The 22,110-nt window shown below is 33.2% G+C and overlaps 1 protein-coding gene across 3 annotated transcripts; it reads left to right on the top strand.

Moving 5' to 3' along the window:
• Positions 1-4,868: 4,868 nt before the first annotated feature.
• LOC104896156 (histone-lysine N-methyltransferase ASHH1) lies at positions 4,869-16,969 on the top strand. Of its 3 annotated transcripts, none has more exons than XM_048644284.2 (11): positions 4,870-5,081; positions 5,783-5,847; positions 6,978-7,134; positions 11,675-11,761; positions 12,428-12,512; positions 12,621-12,714; positions 13,271-13,469; positions 15,028-15,062; positions 15,578-15,681; positions 15,760-15,929; positions 16,543-16,969. In XM_048644284.2, the coding sequence occupies exons 1-11, from the start codon at positions 5,079-5,081 to the stop codon at positions 16,810-16,812; spliced, it is 1,269 nt and encodes a 422-aa protein (XP_048500241.1). In that variant the 5' UTR covers positions 4,870-5,078; the 3' UTR covers positions 16,813-16,969. The 3 variants fall into 3 exon arrangements, with proteins under 3 accessions (XP_057249186.1, XP_048500241.1, XP_010681173.1); XM_010682871.4 differs by having other exon boundaries at positions 4,872-5,081; positions 15,590-15,681; XM_057393203.1 differs by having other exon boundaries at positions 4,869-5,081; positions 15,590-15,929.
• Positions 16,970-22,110: the final 5,141 nt, after the last annotated feature.

Genomic DNA, 22,110 nt, shown 5'->3' with positions numbered 1-22,110 from the left:
TAGGTTGAAGTGATAAGGACCCAAATGTTCATGAATGCATTTGATAAGACACTTCGAATGATGTGGTTATTCTTAAATATGCGTTTGTATGGACTATTGATACAAGTATGTATTGAATTTATTTTTTACTAATCACATGATTAGATTAAGAACGCTATTGGATTTTGGAGGATTGTGTGAATTGTTCATTTTAATAATTCCATACCACATCATAATACTTATTACCTTTTCATGGTGACAAGGTTGAGTAGAAGTATTAGTGAATTATGTATTATATAATATCAAAGGCTCTTTAGAGGAGTAAGTAGCAGCATAATACACTTGGTCTGTTACAAGACTATTTATTCTTAGCAAACACCATCCATCATATAATGTCTTTTCTAGAGGCGAGAATTACTCCAATTAAGTCTATTTAATGTGTATTTAGTTTTATTCACATCATCAAATCAATACACATCCATTCACTATTGTTGGCCAATATTTGATGATCTTTTGTTGCAAAAAGTATTTTTTTAAGACCACAAACACAAGTTTCCTTAACCATAAAGAAGTAGTAGATAATGGTGGAGAGAGCAAGTAGAACGAGGGTTTTTGATATCTAGAAAGACTTAAAGAAGAGAGGGTAAGAGAGAAAATGAGCAAAAAGGGTAGATGGAAAAAGAGGGGGAAATAGAAGAGGATGTGGATCAAAGAGGAATAAAGAAAAGATGTAGAAAGCTTTAAAAGACCATATTAAAACTGTAATTGAAAAAGAATAGTACACTTTTAAGTGATTTAGGGTGCGTTCTCTTCAACTTATTGGCCCTGAACTTATCTGAATTGGACTTATTGAACCTGAACTGAACTTATTAGAACTTATTAAACCTGATTGGACCGAATTCAACTTATTGGACCTGATTGAACCTAATTGGAACTTATTGGACCTGATTGGAACTTATTGGCCTGATTGAAACTTATTGACCTGATTGAAACTTATTAGACCTTATTGGCCCTGATTGAAACTTATTAGACCTTATTGGACCTGATTGAAACTTATTAGACCGTATTGGACCTGATTGAAACTTATTTGGTCTTATTAGACAAAAAACTTGACCATTAATAACATAAATATTACCCCTAACGTAAATACTACCCTCAAAATTTATTATGAAGTATTATTAAAATTTGTCCTTTAATAAAAAAATAATTATTATTAATTATCTCTTATGATAATTAATTTAACAAACAAAATTTACTATTTATATATTTGCCTATACATAACTTTCATTACTAATATATTTAATAGTCTTGTTTTGATTTTATAAAGCACTAGTAGAAAATCAAAAGTTGATTAACATTTATTGAGAACAAGTTAAAATTGGCATATATGAAAAATTCTCACACCACTTTCATTTACGTGAAGGTAGTAGAATGCATTAACTCCTTATTATAACGAAAACATGTTACTCTAGTTATTTAAAGACGAATTGCAAAATATTGTAATTATAATGATTATAATTGTTAACCTTAATTATTTGACCATGATTATAATATTATTTAATAATAAAAATAATATACTCAACTAATAATAATATGAACAATCAAATAATAGACAATAATACAAGTATAATACTATACATTGTGATACTTTAATAAAAAATTCTCATAATAACATAATCATCTGATATTAATATGAATAATAAAATAATAGACAATAATACAAATATCTAATAAAATAATAGACACTAATACAAGTATAATGCTATATAATCATTGTGGTACTTTAATTAAAATTTTAATAATAACATACTCCCTCCGTTTCCTAAAGATCTTCCCACTTACTGTTCCTACAGATACCAAGGAAAATCAAGTTGTGTGGGGAATGGTGTGAGTAAAGTAGGAGAGAGAAAGGGGTTAAGATAACTAAACAAATAAAAAGGGGTTAAAGTAGGAGAGAGAAAGGGAGTAAAATTGAATTAATAATGTAATGGTGGACCATATGATAGTGACATGAGAGGGTAAATAGGAAAATTTATTTTGCCAAATAAGGAATAAAGCAAAAGAGGGAAGATCTTTTGGAAACACCCTTAAACGGAAAGAGGGAAGATCTTTAGGAAACGGAGGGAGTAATCAGCTAATAGCCTAATAGTGATATGAAATTATGAATAATAAAATAATGGACAATAATACAAATTTTTATTGAACATTGACTATTTGAACCTTATTGGACCTGATTAGACCTGATTGGAACTTATTGGACCTTATTAGACCTGATTGGAACTTATTGCACCTTATTAGATCTGGTTGGAACTTATTGCACCTTATTAGATCTGGTTGGAACTTATTGGCCTGATTAGACCTTTATTGCAACTTATCTGAACTTATTAACTGAACTTATTGAAACCGAAACTTAATTTTTTTAAGTTGAGAAGAATGCACCCGTACTCAGATTCGTAAAAATAGAAAAGACGAGTGAAAACAAGAAAGATTGATAGGGAAGGAGAGGGGAGTAGGAGGACGATCGAGAAGGAGTGCATGTAGGAATTGACTATTTGAAATATATGCAAAAACATAAAGATGAGTGAGAGAGAGTAAGGGGGAGAGGAAAATATATGTAGTTTAGCCTCCACCCTCTCTTTTTCTCTCTCTCAAACCCTAGCTTCCCCTACCCCTTCTTCATCAATTAGGGGCTATCATGGATGGTTTCATTCATAGTAAGCCCTTTTTTCCTTTTTTTTTCCAGTTTTTAGTTCATTTATTTCTTATTTTGTTGAATAAATTAGTATCTCTTTATGAGATTTTTTCAAACCTTGTTATGGGGATTTTAGTCTGTGTTGTGGAGATCTCTTTCTCCCCTATGAGAGTTGTGTATATGATTTTTTTTGTTTTAACTATGAGAAATCGTTCTCATTGGTTGAAGTTCGAGACTCAACATGAAGGTATTGAAATATCGAATGCGGTCAACATGGCTCGATCAAGAATGCTCTTCCCGAACTATGTCAGAATGATATACTTCCTCATTAATAGCTGCTTGATTCATCAAATACAAGAGGGCTGCGCTGTATTGCTCGATCTGGTTCATTGTAGTTTCTTCTAAGATGAATTTGATTTAACCTTGTTTGATTGTATCTTGTTTTTCTTTAATACCTATTGTAGATGTCGTTTGACCTTCAATTAATGAAATTTCTCTTTCAAAATAAAAAAAACTCATTATTCTATATAATGCTCCAACCTAAGAGTTGTATTAGTTTTATTCTTATATTAATCAATCGTAATTCAGATAACATAGCTAAAAACATTACACCATTAGTTTGGCTATTTCGATTGTCGTACTTGGATTTTAGATGCTAATATATGATATGGACTATAAAGGAAAATTGATGATTGAGAACCAACCTGAAAGTTGTTACTTGAAATTTCATATATAACGTGAGTCAGTAGCTCAATACACTCTCAATCAATTTGTACTAACACTATACGAGCTTCACTTAATTTAGGAACTGCACATATCATGTGCCATCATTGGCCCGTAATTTAGTCATCTTGGAGGTAATAATGGTGTAGGTTCTTGTTGTTGAAATGTTTCTTGATATATATGTGTAACACCCCAAAACTTTGGTTCTAAAACTTTATAAAATATTCACTTTTCATTAAAATATCTGACCAAACCTTTAGGGTGTTACCGCCGCATCTATTGTTCAAAATAAATGCAAGGCTAATATTAGAAATAAAAATTTTACTCACAAACCAAAGTATCAAAATAAACCAAACTAAATTGTCTACTTTATACCAAAACAAAACTAAACAATCTCAAATGGCAGTACTGTAGTGTTTATTAAACTAGGTGAACTTAAAAACTATAAATTCACTCATTCCTGCAACGTAGTCCCTTTCACCAACCTGCACAATATAAATAGGAAAAGAGCAAAGAAAAACAAAAACACAAAAATTAGCGAAAGCTAAGTAATTACAACTCCATCCGTAAAATAATAATAATAATAGTTATATTTAAAAATAATTTTTTTATAGCATAATACAGACAAATATAACGTAGTATAGACAAGTATAACATAATACAGACAAGTATATAATATGATTAACCATTTCAATTATTCAAGTTTATACGAGTCATACACAACAATTTTATTTATTAGAAGGGAATCGAACGTCAGTAGGCCGGGACTAATCCCAGTAACCACCTACTTCAACATGGGTCGTCACCCAGATAATTAAGAGTAATGACCAATATCGTTTTGCAGAACGTCCCTAGTGTGCACACCCCTCACTAATCTAATGGGTATCCGCAATGCGCACCAATAGTATTAGGAGGAAGACAATAAAAATCATATTTATTATGATTTTACTTTATTTTTCAGAATTTTATATTTATAAAATCTTATTATAACAAAATAAATTTTATAAAATAGTTAAAAAAATTTGGGATATTACATCTACTCTCCCTTAAAAGAAAGTTCGTCCTCGAACTTTAACGTTATCGCTCGCTACCAAAATGCAAACAAAAAGTTAGTATCACAATATGTGATCTTATAAGGAAGAAGATTTATCGATTAATATATTAATTTCTTTTAAGTAACCTATATGACCATCAATGAAAAATTATTGGCTGATCATGATGAAAATTGCATTATTTCAGTAACTACACTTGAAATTTGACTACATTAAATTTAATCAATTGAAAATTTGCTTCAACTAAATAACAATTATTATTCAATTTTACCATTACAATATTAACACGCACGATACAACAACTAATTTTAAAAAAGATTTTTACAAGGTAGTTTTTTTTTTTAAAAGTGGGTATTTATAAGATATTTTTCGAAAAAAAAAGTTTTAAATATGTGAGAGTAACGAAACTGGGTAATTAAAACCTTTTGGACGAATCTGAAAACTCGCACCTTCCAAAATACTTCGACATGAAAAAAGGCTACTAGTACTAATGAAGGTTTGTTTAGGTTACCAGTTTTTCCATTTTATATTTTTATTATAATTTATAAGCTTCAAGATTGAAAATATCGATCTTCCCCAAAATTCGAGGGAGATTTTCAAAACTGGAGAAACCCAGAAAAATTCTTGGCTAAATGGTATGACTTACTTCTCTTTCTATCATTCTTTTTAGCTTTTTCAACACATACTTTGAATTGGGTCTCAATTTTTTCATCAGATTCTAGAGCTTCATTTGAATCCACCGCTAATTATTTGCGTTTAGTACTATTCTCATTTCTCAAATGATACAGTGTTACTGTGAGATCGTCTCACTATTTATCTTAAAAAGAACCACATTTTATTTGCGCTACTTTTCAAGTGACCCCTTTAACGCAAATAGTAAGATAAGTTGGTCTTTCCCTAGACCAACTAGTGAAGAAATTGGGTTTGTGTTTATTTGGGGTGGTGGGAAGATGAATTTGATGGTATTTGTAGAACTATGGATATTTTATTTTGGAATGCACTTAAGTTTTCTGTTGGGTGCTAGTTGAATAACTTCTGTTTGTACAAAGATGAAACCGTAGCGATGTGATGAAATATTTTCTACCATTTTTTTTTGTTTGTTTCAAGATGTATGTTTATGTGGTTTCATCAATAACGTGGTCCATGGTTTTGTTTATGCAAGAAATTAGAATGTTCTTTCATAGGTATTAGTATGATTTAGTTGCAATTGCATACATCTCTATTGTTTAAGCAATTTTCAAATTCCGTTTCTGTAGGTTATTACATGTGTATCAAACGTACTTACTTTATAATTGTTAATATTCACTTGTTAATTTGGAGTTTTCTGTGTCTGAAGGATGAATTTTTTGACAGAGAAATCGGATGTATTCACATCAATCAGAATGAATTTTCATATAGAAAGTAAGATATCCTGCCCTAACTTCATCCAGTAACGTTCCATTATTTAGCTCTTATTTCTGAAGACAATTCTGATAAAATGACTTATTATATAGGAAGAGAGATCCATTTTAGGAAATTACTTAAACTTTACGTTTTTTGTACTTGTGAAGTTGTTGTACCATGTAATTATAGCAAGTTTGGTTTCTTATACTATCAGAGGATGCAAAGTGTAATTTCCAGAAGATAAAGTTAAGCGCTATAGTATTTAAGGAGATATTCTAGAGGTTTTTATGGCTCTAGATTGATAGCTAATTGGACAGTTATGACAGATTTTTGTGATCACTTTGAAGAGAAAGATTTTCTCATAGATATCTTTCTCTTTGCTCTTTCTTGCTTCTAAATTTCCTTTAAGGCTTGTCCATGGTTCCTTGAACACCTCATTATTGGACATTTTGATTTGATCTTGTATATGTAACGCCATTTGAGATGGAATCAAGCATTATGTACACCTGCTCTTATTGCTGTTTGAGGCTTTTGATAAGCTTACACCCTTACGGCCTTACCTGTGCTGTCTACTATTCCTTTTCGGCCTGGCAAATTTTGAATCATGCTTGTCGTCTACTACTCTCTTACCTCAAAACTATCGACCATTGTCATTGAAGACCATGTTACATATCTGCTCCCCCCTTTCTTTGGTTTGAGTATGTGGACTATGTCTAAGTGTAAAAGGACTCATGAACATGAATTTGTACACTTATTTGTGTTCATCATGCTATGTGGAGTCTTGGAGTTTCACCTGGTAATGGTGCCATGATGGTCATATGCAATTTAACATGAGTGCTTTTGGAGTATAAGAAAATTTTGACATTTATTTTAGATGCAATTTACAGTCTGGAATATTCCAAAATAGCAAGGACTATGTATGCTTGTGTGGAATCGGAGATACATTGATGCATATACATATATACACTTTGCAGTTTGCACTTGTCAGACTCTCCTTAGAACGTGTTACGTAGTGGCACCGTCATGCATTTGTTGGGAAGTTAATGGTGCTTCTCTTGTTGCTGTTGTACTCTTGGTGTTATTGTCCTCGTTTTGAGTTCTTGTTTATTTTGATGATCAATTTGACCACTCACACTTGCTTTTCTCAGGCATAAAAGGCAGAAAGAGGAGGATATTGTTATTTGTGAGTGTAAATATAATCCCAGTGATCCTGAGAGCGCTTGTGGTGATGGATGCCTGAATGTACTAACTAGTACAGAGTGCACCCCTGGCTACTGCCCTTGTGGTGATGTTTGTAAGAATCAGGTAATTTTCCATGCTTCCCATCTTCCCTAATGCTAAGAACCTCTGATTTTCAGGTAAGAATTTAAGCAAACAAGTAACAGAAACCAAGAAAATCAAGGATAAGATGATAGTTGTATTGATGGATTAGTGCCATCAACCAGTTACAACCCTTAACAATTGATAGGTTTAGGACTCTTCCAGTAACTATATATAGTTCAGTTTCAGAATAAATCCTCTCTACACTTCAGATCTCTATCTTTTACATATTTTTTCACCTCCTTGCATACTACCCCAAGTTGTAACTTGCTGTTCATGGCCGGTGAATGGGCTGTGCAAACAGACCCATTGCACAGGGCCCCCAAGTCAATAGGGCCCCAAATCAGTTTATAATTATGTTGTTATGATAGAATAGCAAAGGTTTATGTTGTAGCACATTGGTACTACCTTATAATGATTCCTTGTCTTTGTATTTAGTCAAGGGTTCAAATCCTACGAGGTAGCTTTTGAGCCCCTTTTTTTTTCCTCTTTTATTTATATACAATCAAACTAATAAAAGCAAGTATGCTTTTCTCAAAAAAAAAAAATCAAGTATCATTTTCGTGGAAAATTACCAACTCTAGAAATTTATCTTTTTTTTTTTTTTACCAAATTAACTCTTAATGTTTTTCATTTTTTACATTCAAGTTTTAAATAATGACAAAGATTTCTCGTTCTTAGGTAGTACTCCCTCTGTTTTTTTTTATCTTTCTCACTTGGAATCTTGATACTATTCATGCATAGAGAGAATCTTCTCAAATGTTCTCAATTTATAAGAAAAAAATAGTCATGTGGGGTCTTGTTTGATTCGTCTCAATTAATACTTTATTAATATTCAATCGTTATAATTTTTACTAATATATAATGAAAGATATTTAAGTTTTAAAACGTGCATGAGAAGACGCGCACAGAAAAGTAGGAATGATAAAAAAAATAGAGGGAGTATTAGTTTATTCTCAACTATGAATTTTGTCGTTTGAAATAACAAATATGACATTATATGCCTCGTATGTATTTTCACATATGTCGTAGTTATATATTCTAAAAATTTTGGGGCCTAAATTTAAAATTAACACAGGGCCCCCGAATTGTTTAAGACGGCCCTGTTGCTGTTTCATTACATCTTTGTCCTCGGCGTCCCCCTTTCTGTTCTTTCTTGCTTATACGAATAGCAGAAGAGGACTGGCGGAGTTGTAAGCACCATTCCAATGTTCGTTTTTTGAGTAAACATCCTCCTATCCACCAGAAACAAAAAAGGAGTAGGATAAAATAGAGAAGGAAAGACAATTTTTGGCTGTTGAGTACTGGGTGTATGACTAATATGCCTGAAAGTTTAGTTATGCTATTTGTTCAGGCTAACTACTTCAATTTGTGGAAACTCTGTCCTTGGTTTTCTTTATAATTTATCATGGTCAAGTTCAGTTTTGAGTTGGACATTACCAGTTTCTAGGAGGTATCTCTAGTAGAAAGCTGTCTTTTTCTATTTCTTTGTCTCATTCCTTTGTCTCACACCACCTCTCTACTTTATATGATTCCCTTTCTCAAATTTCCTTGTCACAAGGGTGAGGTTCCTTCTTGGAATTCCCTCTTTTTGGCAAACTTCTAGTTATACAGTGCACTAGTCTATTTGTGGCGTCGGAAAACTATGTTTCTTCTTGAACACTGGATAGGAGGGTGTTGTTTTCACTTTAATCTTTTTTATAATCACTAATTTCCTTTCCAACCTAAAATTTGGAAACGCAAGGTCTTGAGTAAGGATAAAGCCTTGGTACGATTGCTTGTTTTGGAAGGCCCAATACTAATTATAATCTGAAGAGTTATCAGCTAAATAAATGAAATTCCCCTAATATGTGTGTCTTATGCTCACGGGCAAAGCCACACGGGGGGCCAGGCCCCAGCAGCCCACCTCACGGCCCGTTAGGCCCTTGCAAATATTTTCTTTATATATTAAATGCGGCCTTTATAGACTTGAAGAGGGACAATTGGCTTGATGGTTAATAACTTGGGTTAAGGTTTGGGTGGATAGGAGCTTAAATTCTCTTGACAACAAAAATTCTACCCACTTTTTCTTATTTCATTTTCCATTTCCTCTATTTATTTTATTTTAACAGTAACGACCATCCGACCCGCGCAACTGTAAATTTTCTGGCTTCATTTTTGCTTGTGCTTATGGGTAATCATCTTTCTTTTTGCACTTTGAGGTGGCTGTATAATTATGGGAGTGGTTTGTGTGAGACTCCAGATTACATTGGGTTTAGATATCTGTGAAATTTATTGTGTGAGACCGCAGGAACACAATTGGTTTGCTTGCTCCTGGTTTATCGCAGGTTCAAGTCTCTTGTTTTAGTTCTTGCAATAAGAATTGATGTTTGTATGTTGATTAGCTTGCGTGCTTTTTTCTTTGGGTTTTGGTGGCGGGACTTTGGAGATAGATGTCAATGCTTTTACAATGACTAGCATTATATGCACGTATGCTTGTGAAATCGTTATCTAAGTTAAATAAATTGCATAATTACATTTATGAATAATTTGTAAATCATTTAAAAAGTTTGTTAAAGTAAAACATCGTATATAGCATTACTCGAAGCTTATTTTTATTTTATAATTTCGATAATTTAAGACTAATGAAGATGTCATTACAAGGGGGGATAAAGACAATGATTTCTATGTAGGGATTCAAATATACTATCACCAGTTAGGGAATCCAGTAGTTTGTAATAGAGGGGATATCTGAAACCTAGAAAACCAAGACAATTGAGCATAAACAGGTAGTCTCAAGACAAATATCAGATTGCATGCAAAGAGAAAAAGAATTATTAAATTAAAGGAGAATAAGAGATACTCTCTGTAGTACAGTAGATTATCATATGGAAATCAATGAGGAGAGGTAAGATCTTTTGTTGAATTCCATTGGTAAGATTATCCACCTTAATTGGGAGTAATAGCTCACGCTGTGCCAGATTAATAGTATTAAGATGCTATTTCGCTTGATCTCAACACAAACATTAGGGAATTCACATCTTGCCGGGGATGCTTTTAACTTTTCGTTCTTTTTCTCTTTCAGTTCTCTAACATCATTTGGTTCTTTGAGTTTTTGAGAAACTGCTGTGCAGTTTTACAGTATAATGCTCTTTTTTGGGTGAAGTACAGTTATTACTTATTAGTTTCTCTTAAATGAGAGATCTTTATTTGAAAAAAAAATTCACTTGATATTGGATAAGAGTTCTACGGTTTTTTTTTTTTTTGCTTTTTTTGTTTTATTTTATTTGTACAAATGAAGTGGTTAGTTTTCTTTAATATTTGTTTCCTTTTTTTCTTTTTTCTATTTTTGGTGTCCTATCCTACTTGACATATCTCTATCATATAAGCCAAGGGAGAGCTATGGTATCCCTCTTTGAAAAGACTTTTTAACCCTTCATCCAATAAAAAATACTTACCTATTAAGATTTTGAGATTTTCCCCAATCATAGTCTTTCCTAATTTAAAATATGTATATCAAAAGAAGTTCAAAATAGCTAAAATAAACTTTCATAAAAATATGTGTAAGAAAGAAAAAGGTTATGATTGAAGAACAAATAAAAATAACTAAAGCAGTTTTCAAATCAATTACAAAATCAAAGACATAAAATTTTAATTTTACCTAAATTTTGAAATGCAATAACAATACCAACATCCATTAACAAGTAATAAAAATACCAAGAAAACAACTTCTTCATCAAGTAATTTTTATATTTTGTATTTACACCAAACGATATTCAATTAGAACTAATGATTATTGTAAATTACATTCTTCAAAATTACATTTAAATGAAATTTAATGATAACCGCCAAAATAATCCATGCACGCATCGCGTGCAAAGAAGCTAGTATAATAGAGATGCAACTATATGGGATTTTTCTGGAATTCTATTTGATGATGTGAAGCATGCTGGAATGCTTCCCCTGGAAACCTGTCTAGAATTTTTTTATACAATACAGCGCTGCCAACTTTTAATATTGTTATATATATTTTTTCTTGGTCTTACTATCTTATGCTTTTTAATCTTTCCATGGTCAGTAGGAAAAACAACATAAATGTGATTACTAAAGAAAGAGGGAACAAACAGGGTGTATTGTTGGTGTTGAAAAACTTAGTTTTCATGGATGGGCTATTGGGTTTTTGTGGGTTCATCTCTATTATATATGGCAATAGGAGTCGGACACGGAAAAATAAAAAAGGATGTAACTACCTAATTAATTAAAAAAGTAAAAAGATGAAAAAGGCAAAACAAAAAGAACAAAGTGAAAATCTACAACACAGTAAGTTCTTCCCTCTCAACTAAATTTTTGAAAAAAATAATTTAAAAATCCCTAATTTAGTGGGATAAACTGATTAAAAATTTTAAAACCCCTGATTTATCCGATGCAATTAGGAAATAGTTTTAATTTTCTACATGTTTTCGCATGTATTGCATGCATATAAAGCTAGTTTGTGTAATTGGATCCAGTTTTCCCTTATAATTCCTGACATGCTTTTGCTGTACAGAAATTTCAAAAATGTGAATATGCAAAAACCAGGTTATTTAAAACAGATGGTCGTGGATGGGGTCTCCTAGCTGATGAGGAAATAACGGTAAGTGCTTAGTTAATACAACTCCTTTAGCATATGCTTTGTCTTCACTAGGTTATTACTTTGACTTCCTATGCAATTTGAGTGGGTTTCCAGATGACCTGTGCGCCGTTTTATGTATGTTGGTCTTGAAACTTTTGCTGTCTATTGCTGGCATTACTTGATTGATGCTGATGTTCTATGACTTCCACTGTTCCATTCTTATTAAATTTTCAGTGTTCTTTTCGTTTCTTTAGTATATTAGTGACATAACTGTATAATTGATCCTTGAAAGTTAATGTATATTGATAATCTTGGTCTGGTCTTGGAGAAATACAGTATTTCTAGAATGCTACTCCGTTTCGTATTAATTGCTACACTTTGACTTTGACACTGTTCACATGCTTCAATTTGACAATGATGTTTACTGATAAGTAAAAACAAATTCTACTATATAAGATGTTCTAAGATCTAGTTTAATGTGTATTTGCAACATACCAGTTTTTCGTATTTTTTTACTAATAGATAATTAGATATATTACTTGTTAAAGTTGTGCATTGGCAAGTATGCCGTTCAAACTGTTTTCACTTTTTTTTATCGTGTCAATAAAGTTCCATAAGGATCTCATGTTTTTATTTGTCGTTTCTGATTTTCTCCATTCAACTCTTTTTTCTTTTAAAATTCTTTAGGCTGGACAGTTCATCATTGAATATTGTGGTGAAGTAATATCATGGAAAGAAGCTAAGAGAAGAGCTCAAGCTTATGAGACGCGAGGTAGGTTGTTTATCTTAGGCGTAGTTGTATCTGAACTTGAGGTCCTTGAAACCTGCTGTCATTGATTGAAGGTGGCTTTATAAACCTTGGAAAATTGCTTGCTTCAAGGTCTCAAGGATGCATACATAATCTCACTCAATGCTTACGAATCTATCGATGCAACTAGGAAGGGAAGCTTGGCTAGGTTCATAAATCATTCATGGTAAGATTTCAGCAGACTACTTTATGACTTGTAGTCTATGTTACTCGGAGTCGGGTTGCTATGAATCAAGCTGATCCTTAGCAGATGGTACAGTGAATTATAGAGAAAGAGTAACAATTACGGATTAATAGAAGAAATGAGAAATTAAGGGAGAGAAATTGTGACTAAACTTGGGTATGCCTGTTTTAGACTTTTAGTAGAAAATAGGGTGAAGTTCACCAAATAAGACGATGTCATTCTCCCAATCACAGTTATCTGATTACCTTTCACCAAATGAGACGACCTCTAACTTAGTTCTAACAACTAGATATGCATTGTCTAGACTATCCTCCCCCCTGGGCTAGTTCATTGCACGGGTATGTGCCTGCGTGTTCGACAAGGTTGTTTAATGATTTTTAACATGATTTTGGCCCAAATTGAAGTGTTAGAGTGTCCATAGCTATGTCAGAGTGTTGAGGATCCCATATGGAACCTTGAGGTAAAGTAAGAGTCTGAGTAACATAGCAGTAAATAAACTTACTCCTCTGACTTCCCTGCCTTTACTGTAATTTTGCAGTCATCCAAATTGTGAGACAAGAAAGTGGACAGTATTAGGCGAAATAAGGGTTGGCATATTTGCGAAGCAGGATATATCTGTTGGAACTGAACTGGCATATGATTACAACTTTGAATGGTTTGGTGGTGCAAAGGTTCGGTGCCTCTGTGGTGCAGCTAGTTGTTCTGGGTTTCTTGGAGCAAAATCCCGTGGTTTCCAGGTGAATTAAGTAATAATGTGGAGGTCATGATTGCTAATTTTGAGCTATATATTTTTTTTCCAGGATGCATGTGTTGAATGCATAAGCTAATAAATAGTACTTGTTGTATTTTCAAAATTGCTTATCACCAGGGTCCAGATTTTGTCTGAACTGACAAGTATGAAGTCGAAAGTGTAAACTATGTTTACTTTTCAAACTAAGTATCTTACTAAAAAATTGCAATATAACTCTGCATGTGCATTTAGATCATACACCTGCTGAACACTAAACTCTGTCACATTTTTTATGCCTTATCCTTTGACTTTAGAATCTTATATTGTACAGTGTAGTTCCTGTTGTATACCTTCCTCTGGTGTTAAACATGTATGTTGAATTGTTATTCTTTTGCTATATCAAAACGTTTTGTTGTTAGCTTTGAAGGTGGTTATGTTTCATATTTCCTTTCCTTCTCTTTTAGGCTTCTCATTTATGAATAACACCCACATTTTTTGTGAGTTTGTTTTAGTAGTCCACGAGTAATGTCAACTAAAATTGTTGTTTCTGATCTCTTGAATGGAAATATAGAAGTTCTCTCCAATAATTATGAATCCACATATGTTTTACTTGACTGTCTGTCTACAAGCGAAACTAGCTTTTGGCTTGCATAATACCCCAAGTTGCTGCGTATATTTGATATGTGATGACCTTCAAGTGAAGAAGTTGGAAAGTAGTAGAGAAGATAGCCACATGAAGGTGGTTTGGGTCATTGGGCCAGTGTCTTTAAGGTAAAACTTCCGCGTCCACCAGGCATGTGTTTGATGATTAGGTACCTTGATGGTGGCACAGGAAATGGTAGTGTTTGGAGGGAGGTGTGTGAACAGTGAAGGTGAAATGGAGGATTGGGGTTGAATGGTTGATAAGTATGGATTTGGACGGTAGTGAATAGCCCCGGTTTTGTTCATAATGAGAATGTTTTAACCCTTAGGTTGAGCTTTCTTCTTATGTGGACACCGTTATTTCTTGGAATATTAGTTGAAACTCAACTTTCTCAAACGTGAGAGTGTGGGATATGGAACTCGTATTAGCACTTTAGCAGTCAATATATAATGCAAAATTTTCATTAACAAGGAGGAATTAAGATCACCACACCTGGGATTGGCGTGGAGATTAAGATTAGTTAAACAGGTATAGAGACAAGAACAAGAAAACTGAGAGATAGGGAGTAGAGAGTAAAAGTAAGAGAAAGCGGGTGGTATAGAGAAAATAAAATGTAAGGGGAAGTGTGAAGATGATTTCATTAAGGAAATAATTAATCGATGTAGCTAATTGTACCTCTTTGAATCTCGTGAAGGGAGTCTTTTTTGTCTCTACTTTGAGATAAATGGGGCAGAAATGTGCTTTTCCACTGGACAACTTGCTCCAATGTGGTTATCACATTTGCTTAGATGCAGTTTGGCTGTGTAGGCATCATCTGCTTTCTGTTATTTGCACTTCTGAGTAATTGAGCTTCAATATATACCGTTGCTTATATTGTTTTATTAGTATTTTCCATTCATCTCTTACACATTTTTTTACACAGGAAGACACATATCTGTGGGAAGATGATGATGACAGGTAAGATTTATTTACAGACACTACTAAAAGTGTATGATACAGTTTTCTACTATACATTTTTCAAGTGTCCTTTTTCTAGTTTTTTTTTGCAATTTAACCTAATTGAATTGTCTAAAATGTTATGCAGTAATCTTGTTTGATATGTTTCATCGTATCTCATGCTTTCTTTTTTTTAGTTTGAAGCATCTTTCTATCCTTTTCTTCAGCTATTGCCGTCATTTTTTCTTTCCTACTATTTCCAGAATATTATTTATAAGCAACATATGACTATTTACCCTTTTAATTTCAAAAGTATTTCTTTCAAGCAAAGTTTTCTGAAGTATTTCAGACTTAAGCTGATTAAGTTTTACTAAAGTTGATTCAGACTTAAGCTCCTTCCAGTCTGTCCCTAGGCATGCAATAATGGTCCTCCTTTTCTTTCTTAGTCTTATATTCTTTTGCAAGTCACTTGAGTTGTCTCTCTTCCTCTTCTCCTATTTTCTTGCTAAATGGTTGTGTATCTAAACACTAATTAGCTTTACTCGCAGATACTCCATTGAGAAAGTTCCTCTCTATGACTCAGCTGAAGACGAGCCTTCACTGCAAACAGCTACAAGTACTAACTTCTCCAAGATTGATGGTAAGAAATATATGATGGATGTTGGTCATAAGATTGATTCTGGTGAAATGAATCTTGATCTGCTTGCTTCTTTTCCAGCAAATGGTCTTGCGTCTTCCATCTGTCGGAAGTTCCCTCTATCCAAGAAAAAACTAAAACGTGTGCCCAAGGGAAAATCAAAAATTGCGAACCAAAAGGAGTTGGATGCTAAATATGTTGTCTCACTTTTAGAAGCAAAAGAAGCACAACAAGAGATTCTGATGTATGAGGTATAAACTGGAGTTAGAGTGGTCTGACCAATGACATTTCATTTTTCATTAGCTGCATCTGAGTTCTGACCATGGTTTAGCAATTTGATACTGGTTTATGATTAACATGATCTTTTGTTTCATCTTTACAATGGTTTTCTATCATATCCCTTTAATATGTTAGGTGAATTATATTATTTTCCAAGTGCTTAATATAGGGGCTCATGTGATTTTTGCTGTAGCTCTTAAGTTCGGATTTGTATGTATCATTTGCTGCACCATTGTAATTGTTAGAACAATTGGCTAAAACAATAAGCCCTAGTACTATTAGGGTTACCAATCATGCCATCGTTACTTTCGTGTACAATTTTCAGTTTTCACTACTGCTATCTTCATTTTTTCCTTCAAAAGTTTTGTGGACGATCCACAAAAATCTCCTCACTTATCTCCAGTAATTAGGGGGAGCTGGTGAGGTTATATGCATCTGGACCTCCTAAAACGGTAAAACCTACCTGTGGCTTATATTATATTGAGTTGTCACTGTTGTTTTGGTTCATCAGGGCCGAGTTATCATAAGTTAGCCGCTGAAGAAGATAATTACTGGTGATCATCATTTTTTGTTTATGTTGTGCAGGAAATGAAAGACGATGCCAGCTCCAATCTTGATTCCTTGTATAATGAGATACGCCCTGCTATTGAAGAACATGAAAGAGACACTCAAGACAATGTACCAACAAGTGTAGCAGAGAAATGGATAGACGCAAGCTGCTTGAAGTTAAAATCTGAGTTTGATCTGTATTTCTCTATCATTAAGAATGTTGTGTGCACTCCGAAGAAGTCTCGTGACGTCAAGCAACCTGGTAACGATCTGGATAATGGGTTTATGCTATTGACTAATCAATGATATTGTACTGTTCTCTATTCAAAAAAAAAAAAAAATGATATTGTACTGTTCTATAACTTGTACTTGTAGGCAACTAGGCACTCTCATCTTACCTGTTAGAACTTAGAAGAGGCTAGAAAAATGTACATTCCAAGTTTACAAAGATTCTTTCCCTGCACCCCTCAAAAAAAAAAAAAAAGATTCTTTCCCTGCAGAATGGTTTATTTTAAAATAGGTTTCTGATATAAGAAGATTTGAGTAAATCAGCTAATATTCTAGAAATGTCTGAGGTATATGGTGATTTTTCTAAAACCCAGGATATTTGCTATAACATACATAATATTAATAATAATCATCATAATAGTAACATTGATAATAGTAATAAATAGGTTTTGTCCAAAATCCCCTCAACTTTTGGGCACTTTGCGAGAAACTACCTTAAATATACAGAATTGTCCAAAATTACCTGAAGTGCACAAAACCGTTGTTGACCACTACCTTAACCCGTTGACTGTGGTTTTCAGCCCCGAAAAACCACGTGTCGAGCACGTGCGGCGGTTTTCCACCCAAAAAAAGTCCATCCCAGTCTTGGCCGCCACAACCACCCTACCCCCACCCCTTTTCCAGCCTAACCAACCACGCCCACCCCTGTTCGACCCTTCCGTAGCCACCCCCGCCCCTTTTCCCCCCCAATTCAGCCACCCCCGCCCCTTTTCGCCCCTAATTCGAACCCCATTTGGACCATACCCCACCTAATTCGAACCCCATAGGGTGGTTTAGGGTTTAAAGGTGGTTGGGTTAGATGTCGTGGCTTAAATTTTGGTGAGGACGGGCTAGGTTCGTTAGGCGGTGGTGGTGAGGAGGGGCTAGGTTTTGTTGGCCGGCGGTGGTGATGGTTGAAAGGGGGCGGGGGTGGCTGGGGGAGGGTCGAACAGGAATGGGGGTGGTTGGTTAGCCTGGAAAAGGGGTGGGGGTAGGGTGGTTGTGGCGGCCAGGGTTGGGATGGGCTTTTCTTTGGTGGAAAACCGCCGCACGTGCTCGACACATGGTTTTTCGAGGTTGAAAACCACGGTCGACGGGGGTAAGGTAGTGGTCAACATCGGTTTTGTACAATTCAGATAGTTTTGGACAATTATGTGTATTTAAGGTAGTTTCTCGCAAAGTGCCCAAAAGTTAAGGGGGTTTTGGACAAAAAATCCTAATAAATAATATAATAATAGTATAAAATCATAATATAGAAGCTCATATAAATTACTATTTGCTTTACTATTGGTACCTAATTATGCAACCATTGTTACTCCCTCCACTTTTTTTGCAATCCTGCTAACCTCTCTCTCTTGGGTTAATATATAAAATTTGGTATTAAACTATTTAACAATAAAGTGTCTCTTGATGTGGAAACTTAATGGATGTTATGTAGAGGGCACATGACATGATCATAAAGCACCATGTATATTATTCCTTTTGTAAAATAAGATTCTCTGAAGAAAAACTCTTAAATACGTATGGTTGCACTAACATTATCATTGACTCTCATTGTGTCGAAAAACATGCCTATGTAGGATTCTATAGAAATGAGGATTTAGAAGTTAAAATTATTAAACACAAATCCATATAAGTTTGAGAAAGCAAATGTTAATCGTTACTTCTCTATAAAGCACACACATGTACAAATTTTCTAAAGCATGGGTCGTAGTGAATAGTAAATCAATGGTTGAATGATTGTTATTTATTGACTGATAAGAGAAATGATGAGTCGCTTCATTCTTTAAAGTTGTTTTTTTTTTTCTTTCTTAGAGTCTTGAATACACATATTTGATGATTAATTTTTTCGTTATACCTAACAAATGAACATATACATAACTTACACGATATTAAGATAGAATTATTTCAAAATTCTAAGAGTTTTGACCTTAAAGTAAAAGAAGTGTATAACCTTGTGATTTAAATGAACACTAAAAAACATAAACCTATTTTTTCAATGGAAAATTCTCAATGGTAGCCTTCAATTTTGGCTTTTTATCATTGGTAGCCAAAAAAAATTTGATTATCATAATTAGCCGTGAAGTTTTGGCTACACTTGGAAATGTGGTATTAACAACCATTATTTGCCATAAGCAATTGTTAAGAAGGTTGTTTCCATTAGGGCTGGCAATGGGTCGGGTTGGGTCAAGATCAGGTTGGGTTGGCGGGTTGATGGGTTGGGAACCCCTTGACCCAACCTGAACTGTTAACTTAAACGGGGTGACATTTACAACCCAACCCAACCTTATGATAAACGGGTCAACCTTCAGGTCAACCCGTTTAATTTTTTTTTAGTGTTTTTTCTAGAAAAAAATAATAAAAACAACACAATTTATTTGCAAATAACAGTAGGCAGGAAATTAAAATTAAGTCATTACATAACCATATGATAATATTGTTCAAAATCAACCTAACTTTTGTTCAAAATCAACACAAATTCATTTAGGTGGAAATCTGAAATCCCTAACCTTTTAAGTAGTGCTAGGGTTTTTACTTTATTACTTTATGGTCCAGCCTAATTTTTTTGGGCTGAAATCTGAATTGAGTTAGGGATTTTTTTAGCTTGTTTTTTCATAAATGGGTTAGGTGGGTCAAAATCAAGTTGGAATTTTCAACCTGACCCAACCCATTTAATTAAACGGGTTGGGTCAGGTCGACCCATTTAATTAAATAGGTTGAAATTTTTTACCCAACCCATTATTAATGGGTTGGGTTCAGACCGGGTTGGCGGGTTGGTAATATTTTGCCAGCTCTAGTTTCCATTGCAATAAGGTCTCCAGTGTTTAAAATAACATAAATTGTCCTTTATAAACTTTCTTTTGTTCATATCTATTGTAGAATCGAGTGAAATAAGTTTTTTATATGATATGAATGCAAAATAGATTTTATAAGAGAACTTATATAATTCTAGCTTATAGAACCATAACTTAGTTCCAATTTAGCCCTTTCGACAATAGTTTTTAACGAAAAATTATTGTTAATGTGACATTTTCAATTATGGCCAAAACCTCAAGGCTATTTCTGATACTAATTTTTTTTGACTATCGATGATACAAAACTAAAGTTGAAGGCTACTACTGAGAATTTTCCTTTTTGAATTCATTACTTTAATTTTCCCACACAAATTTTCAAAGACTTTTTCTCTTATATTCCTAGATCCTCCAATATCTCTCTAACTTCTCTTCAACCTCTCTCATCAAACTCTTTAAATTATTCATTTTCTTGCACAATTTTTCGTACATGAACACAATGAGTTGTAAAGCGAAATTGACAACATAAGGTATTAGATCTATGCATTTGATAAGAGAAGATAACATTTTTTACATTTTGCATTTAAGAATTCTTATTTTTTTCCCCTCTTTTACAGTGAAAATCTTGATGGTGGTTTGTGAGATAATGAAAACAACCTTGCAATTGATGTCCCAATGAACGAAGGAGAGAGCCAGTGAATGAAGGGGATGAACGAGTATCAGGAAAAAGGCAGCGAAAACCATGTAATGTTCATTTTACTGTAAATATATATTCGTTGTATTTTTATAATGTATTCATTGAATTCATGTTGGTCATATGTTTATTATATTTAGCCATATCTTTATTATGTGTTTATTCAGATGTTAGGTATACTTGTTCATATGATCATTGTGTGTTTGACACGTATTAATTGCATTAATAACATGAATTATGACATATGTTCATTGTCCTATTAGCATATGTTCGGTGAAACACATGTTGGTCAGATGTTAGTTGCACTTCAGTCATATCAATAATGTGTTTGTAATATATTCAATGAAATGATATGAATTAATGATAGGTTAAATATCATATATTTGTCTATAAATGTGTCAAATGTTCTTTGTATGATTACGTGATATTTATTGTACTATTTACAAGAACAAGGTGCACCTTTTTAGGCCAATGTCCATTGTATTACTAACATGTTCATTCTAGCCACTTGCTCGTTATATTTGGTCATATATTTATTGTGTGTCTGGGAGAATGTTCAATGCATTATTAAAACGTGTTAATTGTATCTTTAAAAGATTATGTACATTGTATTATAAATTTGAATAAATTTGTTTTGACTAATGCTCTTCCCTTTCTTGTACCAATTCAATTCGACTAGTCCAGACAACTAATGATACGTTACGTTGTCAAGATCTCACGAATCAAATCAATCGAAAATGGGAGGAAGCTCAGAAGCAAGAATATCTTCTTAATGAACTCAATAGTGTTTAGTTAGCAATACCTGTTCTTTTGTAAGATCCTAGTGTTAATAGGGACATATTGTATTGTTTTGGTTATACTTCTACCTTTGGGTACATACTAAGGTTTTAATTAACCATCTTTTGTAACCACTTATTTTTTTGATAATTATATACAATTCAGTTGGTTATTTATTATAGATAGTTTGTTGTTTATTGAATAATCATATTTGTATATTACAAAGAATAATAATGGCAACATAAATATTCATCACAATGAACATATAAGTAATTTAAAAGAACATTATTAAGAACTTGGATGAGCAAACTAACAATTTGAATCAACGGTATGTTGAATGAAGTGAGAAATGCATAATACTGAATTTGAAACATATTTCGAAATTTAAAAATTAAAATCAGCGGGAATTTTGATTTTAGTAAATTCGTAAACATATTGAATTTTGGAATAAGTCGAAAATGTTCTATCCAAAATTGCAATTATTCATTCAACAGAAAGAATGTGTTTATTATACTAAATTTTCATCAATGCCCATTCTGAAATCGCAAATTTTCAATCAACTATAACACGTGTTCATTATACTATAATGTCCATTGGAATAAACTAGATGTTTATTGGTTGATAACACACATGGGTGAAAAAGTTGAGTTGGGTCCCACAAATGTTCATTCCAAATTTACAAATGTTCATTGGCATAACAAAACGATGAGTTTAATATCGTGCAAAATTAGAGGAAGGTCCAACAGTGCGCACATTCGAATTTGCTTTATAAAATGCATAATTAAGCAGTTTCTTTTCTTTCTCTCTCCTCCAGAATTTTCTCTCTTTCTCTCTCCACTTTTTTTTTTGGCATTTATTTGTTTGAAATAATTGGAATTATGGGCATATTAATTAGCTGTTGTGTGTGGTTTTTGTTTGCTTATGAACAAATGGGTGCCATTAATTCAAAAGAGAGCCCCTCCTATTGAGAAAAGTAATATCAATCATTATTGTTTCTCTCAATAAAAATGTCAAAAGATGAAATGAATTTTAGAGTAGCTTTCTACAAATGTACATGCATTTTTATAGATTAGA

Source organism: Beta vulgaris, chromosome 1 (assembly GCF_026745355.1).
Source record: "Beta vulgaris subsp. vulgaris cultivar EL10 chromosome 1, EL10.2, whole genome shotgun sequence".
Lineage (NCBI taxonomy): Eukaryota > Viridiplantae > Streptophyta > Magnoliopsida > Caryophyllales > Amaranthaceae > Beta > Beta vulgaris.
The sequence above is the reverse complement of the archived record's forward strand: the minus strand, read 5'-3'. Positions and strand labels throughout refer to the sequence as shown.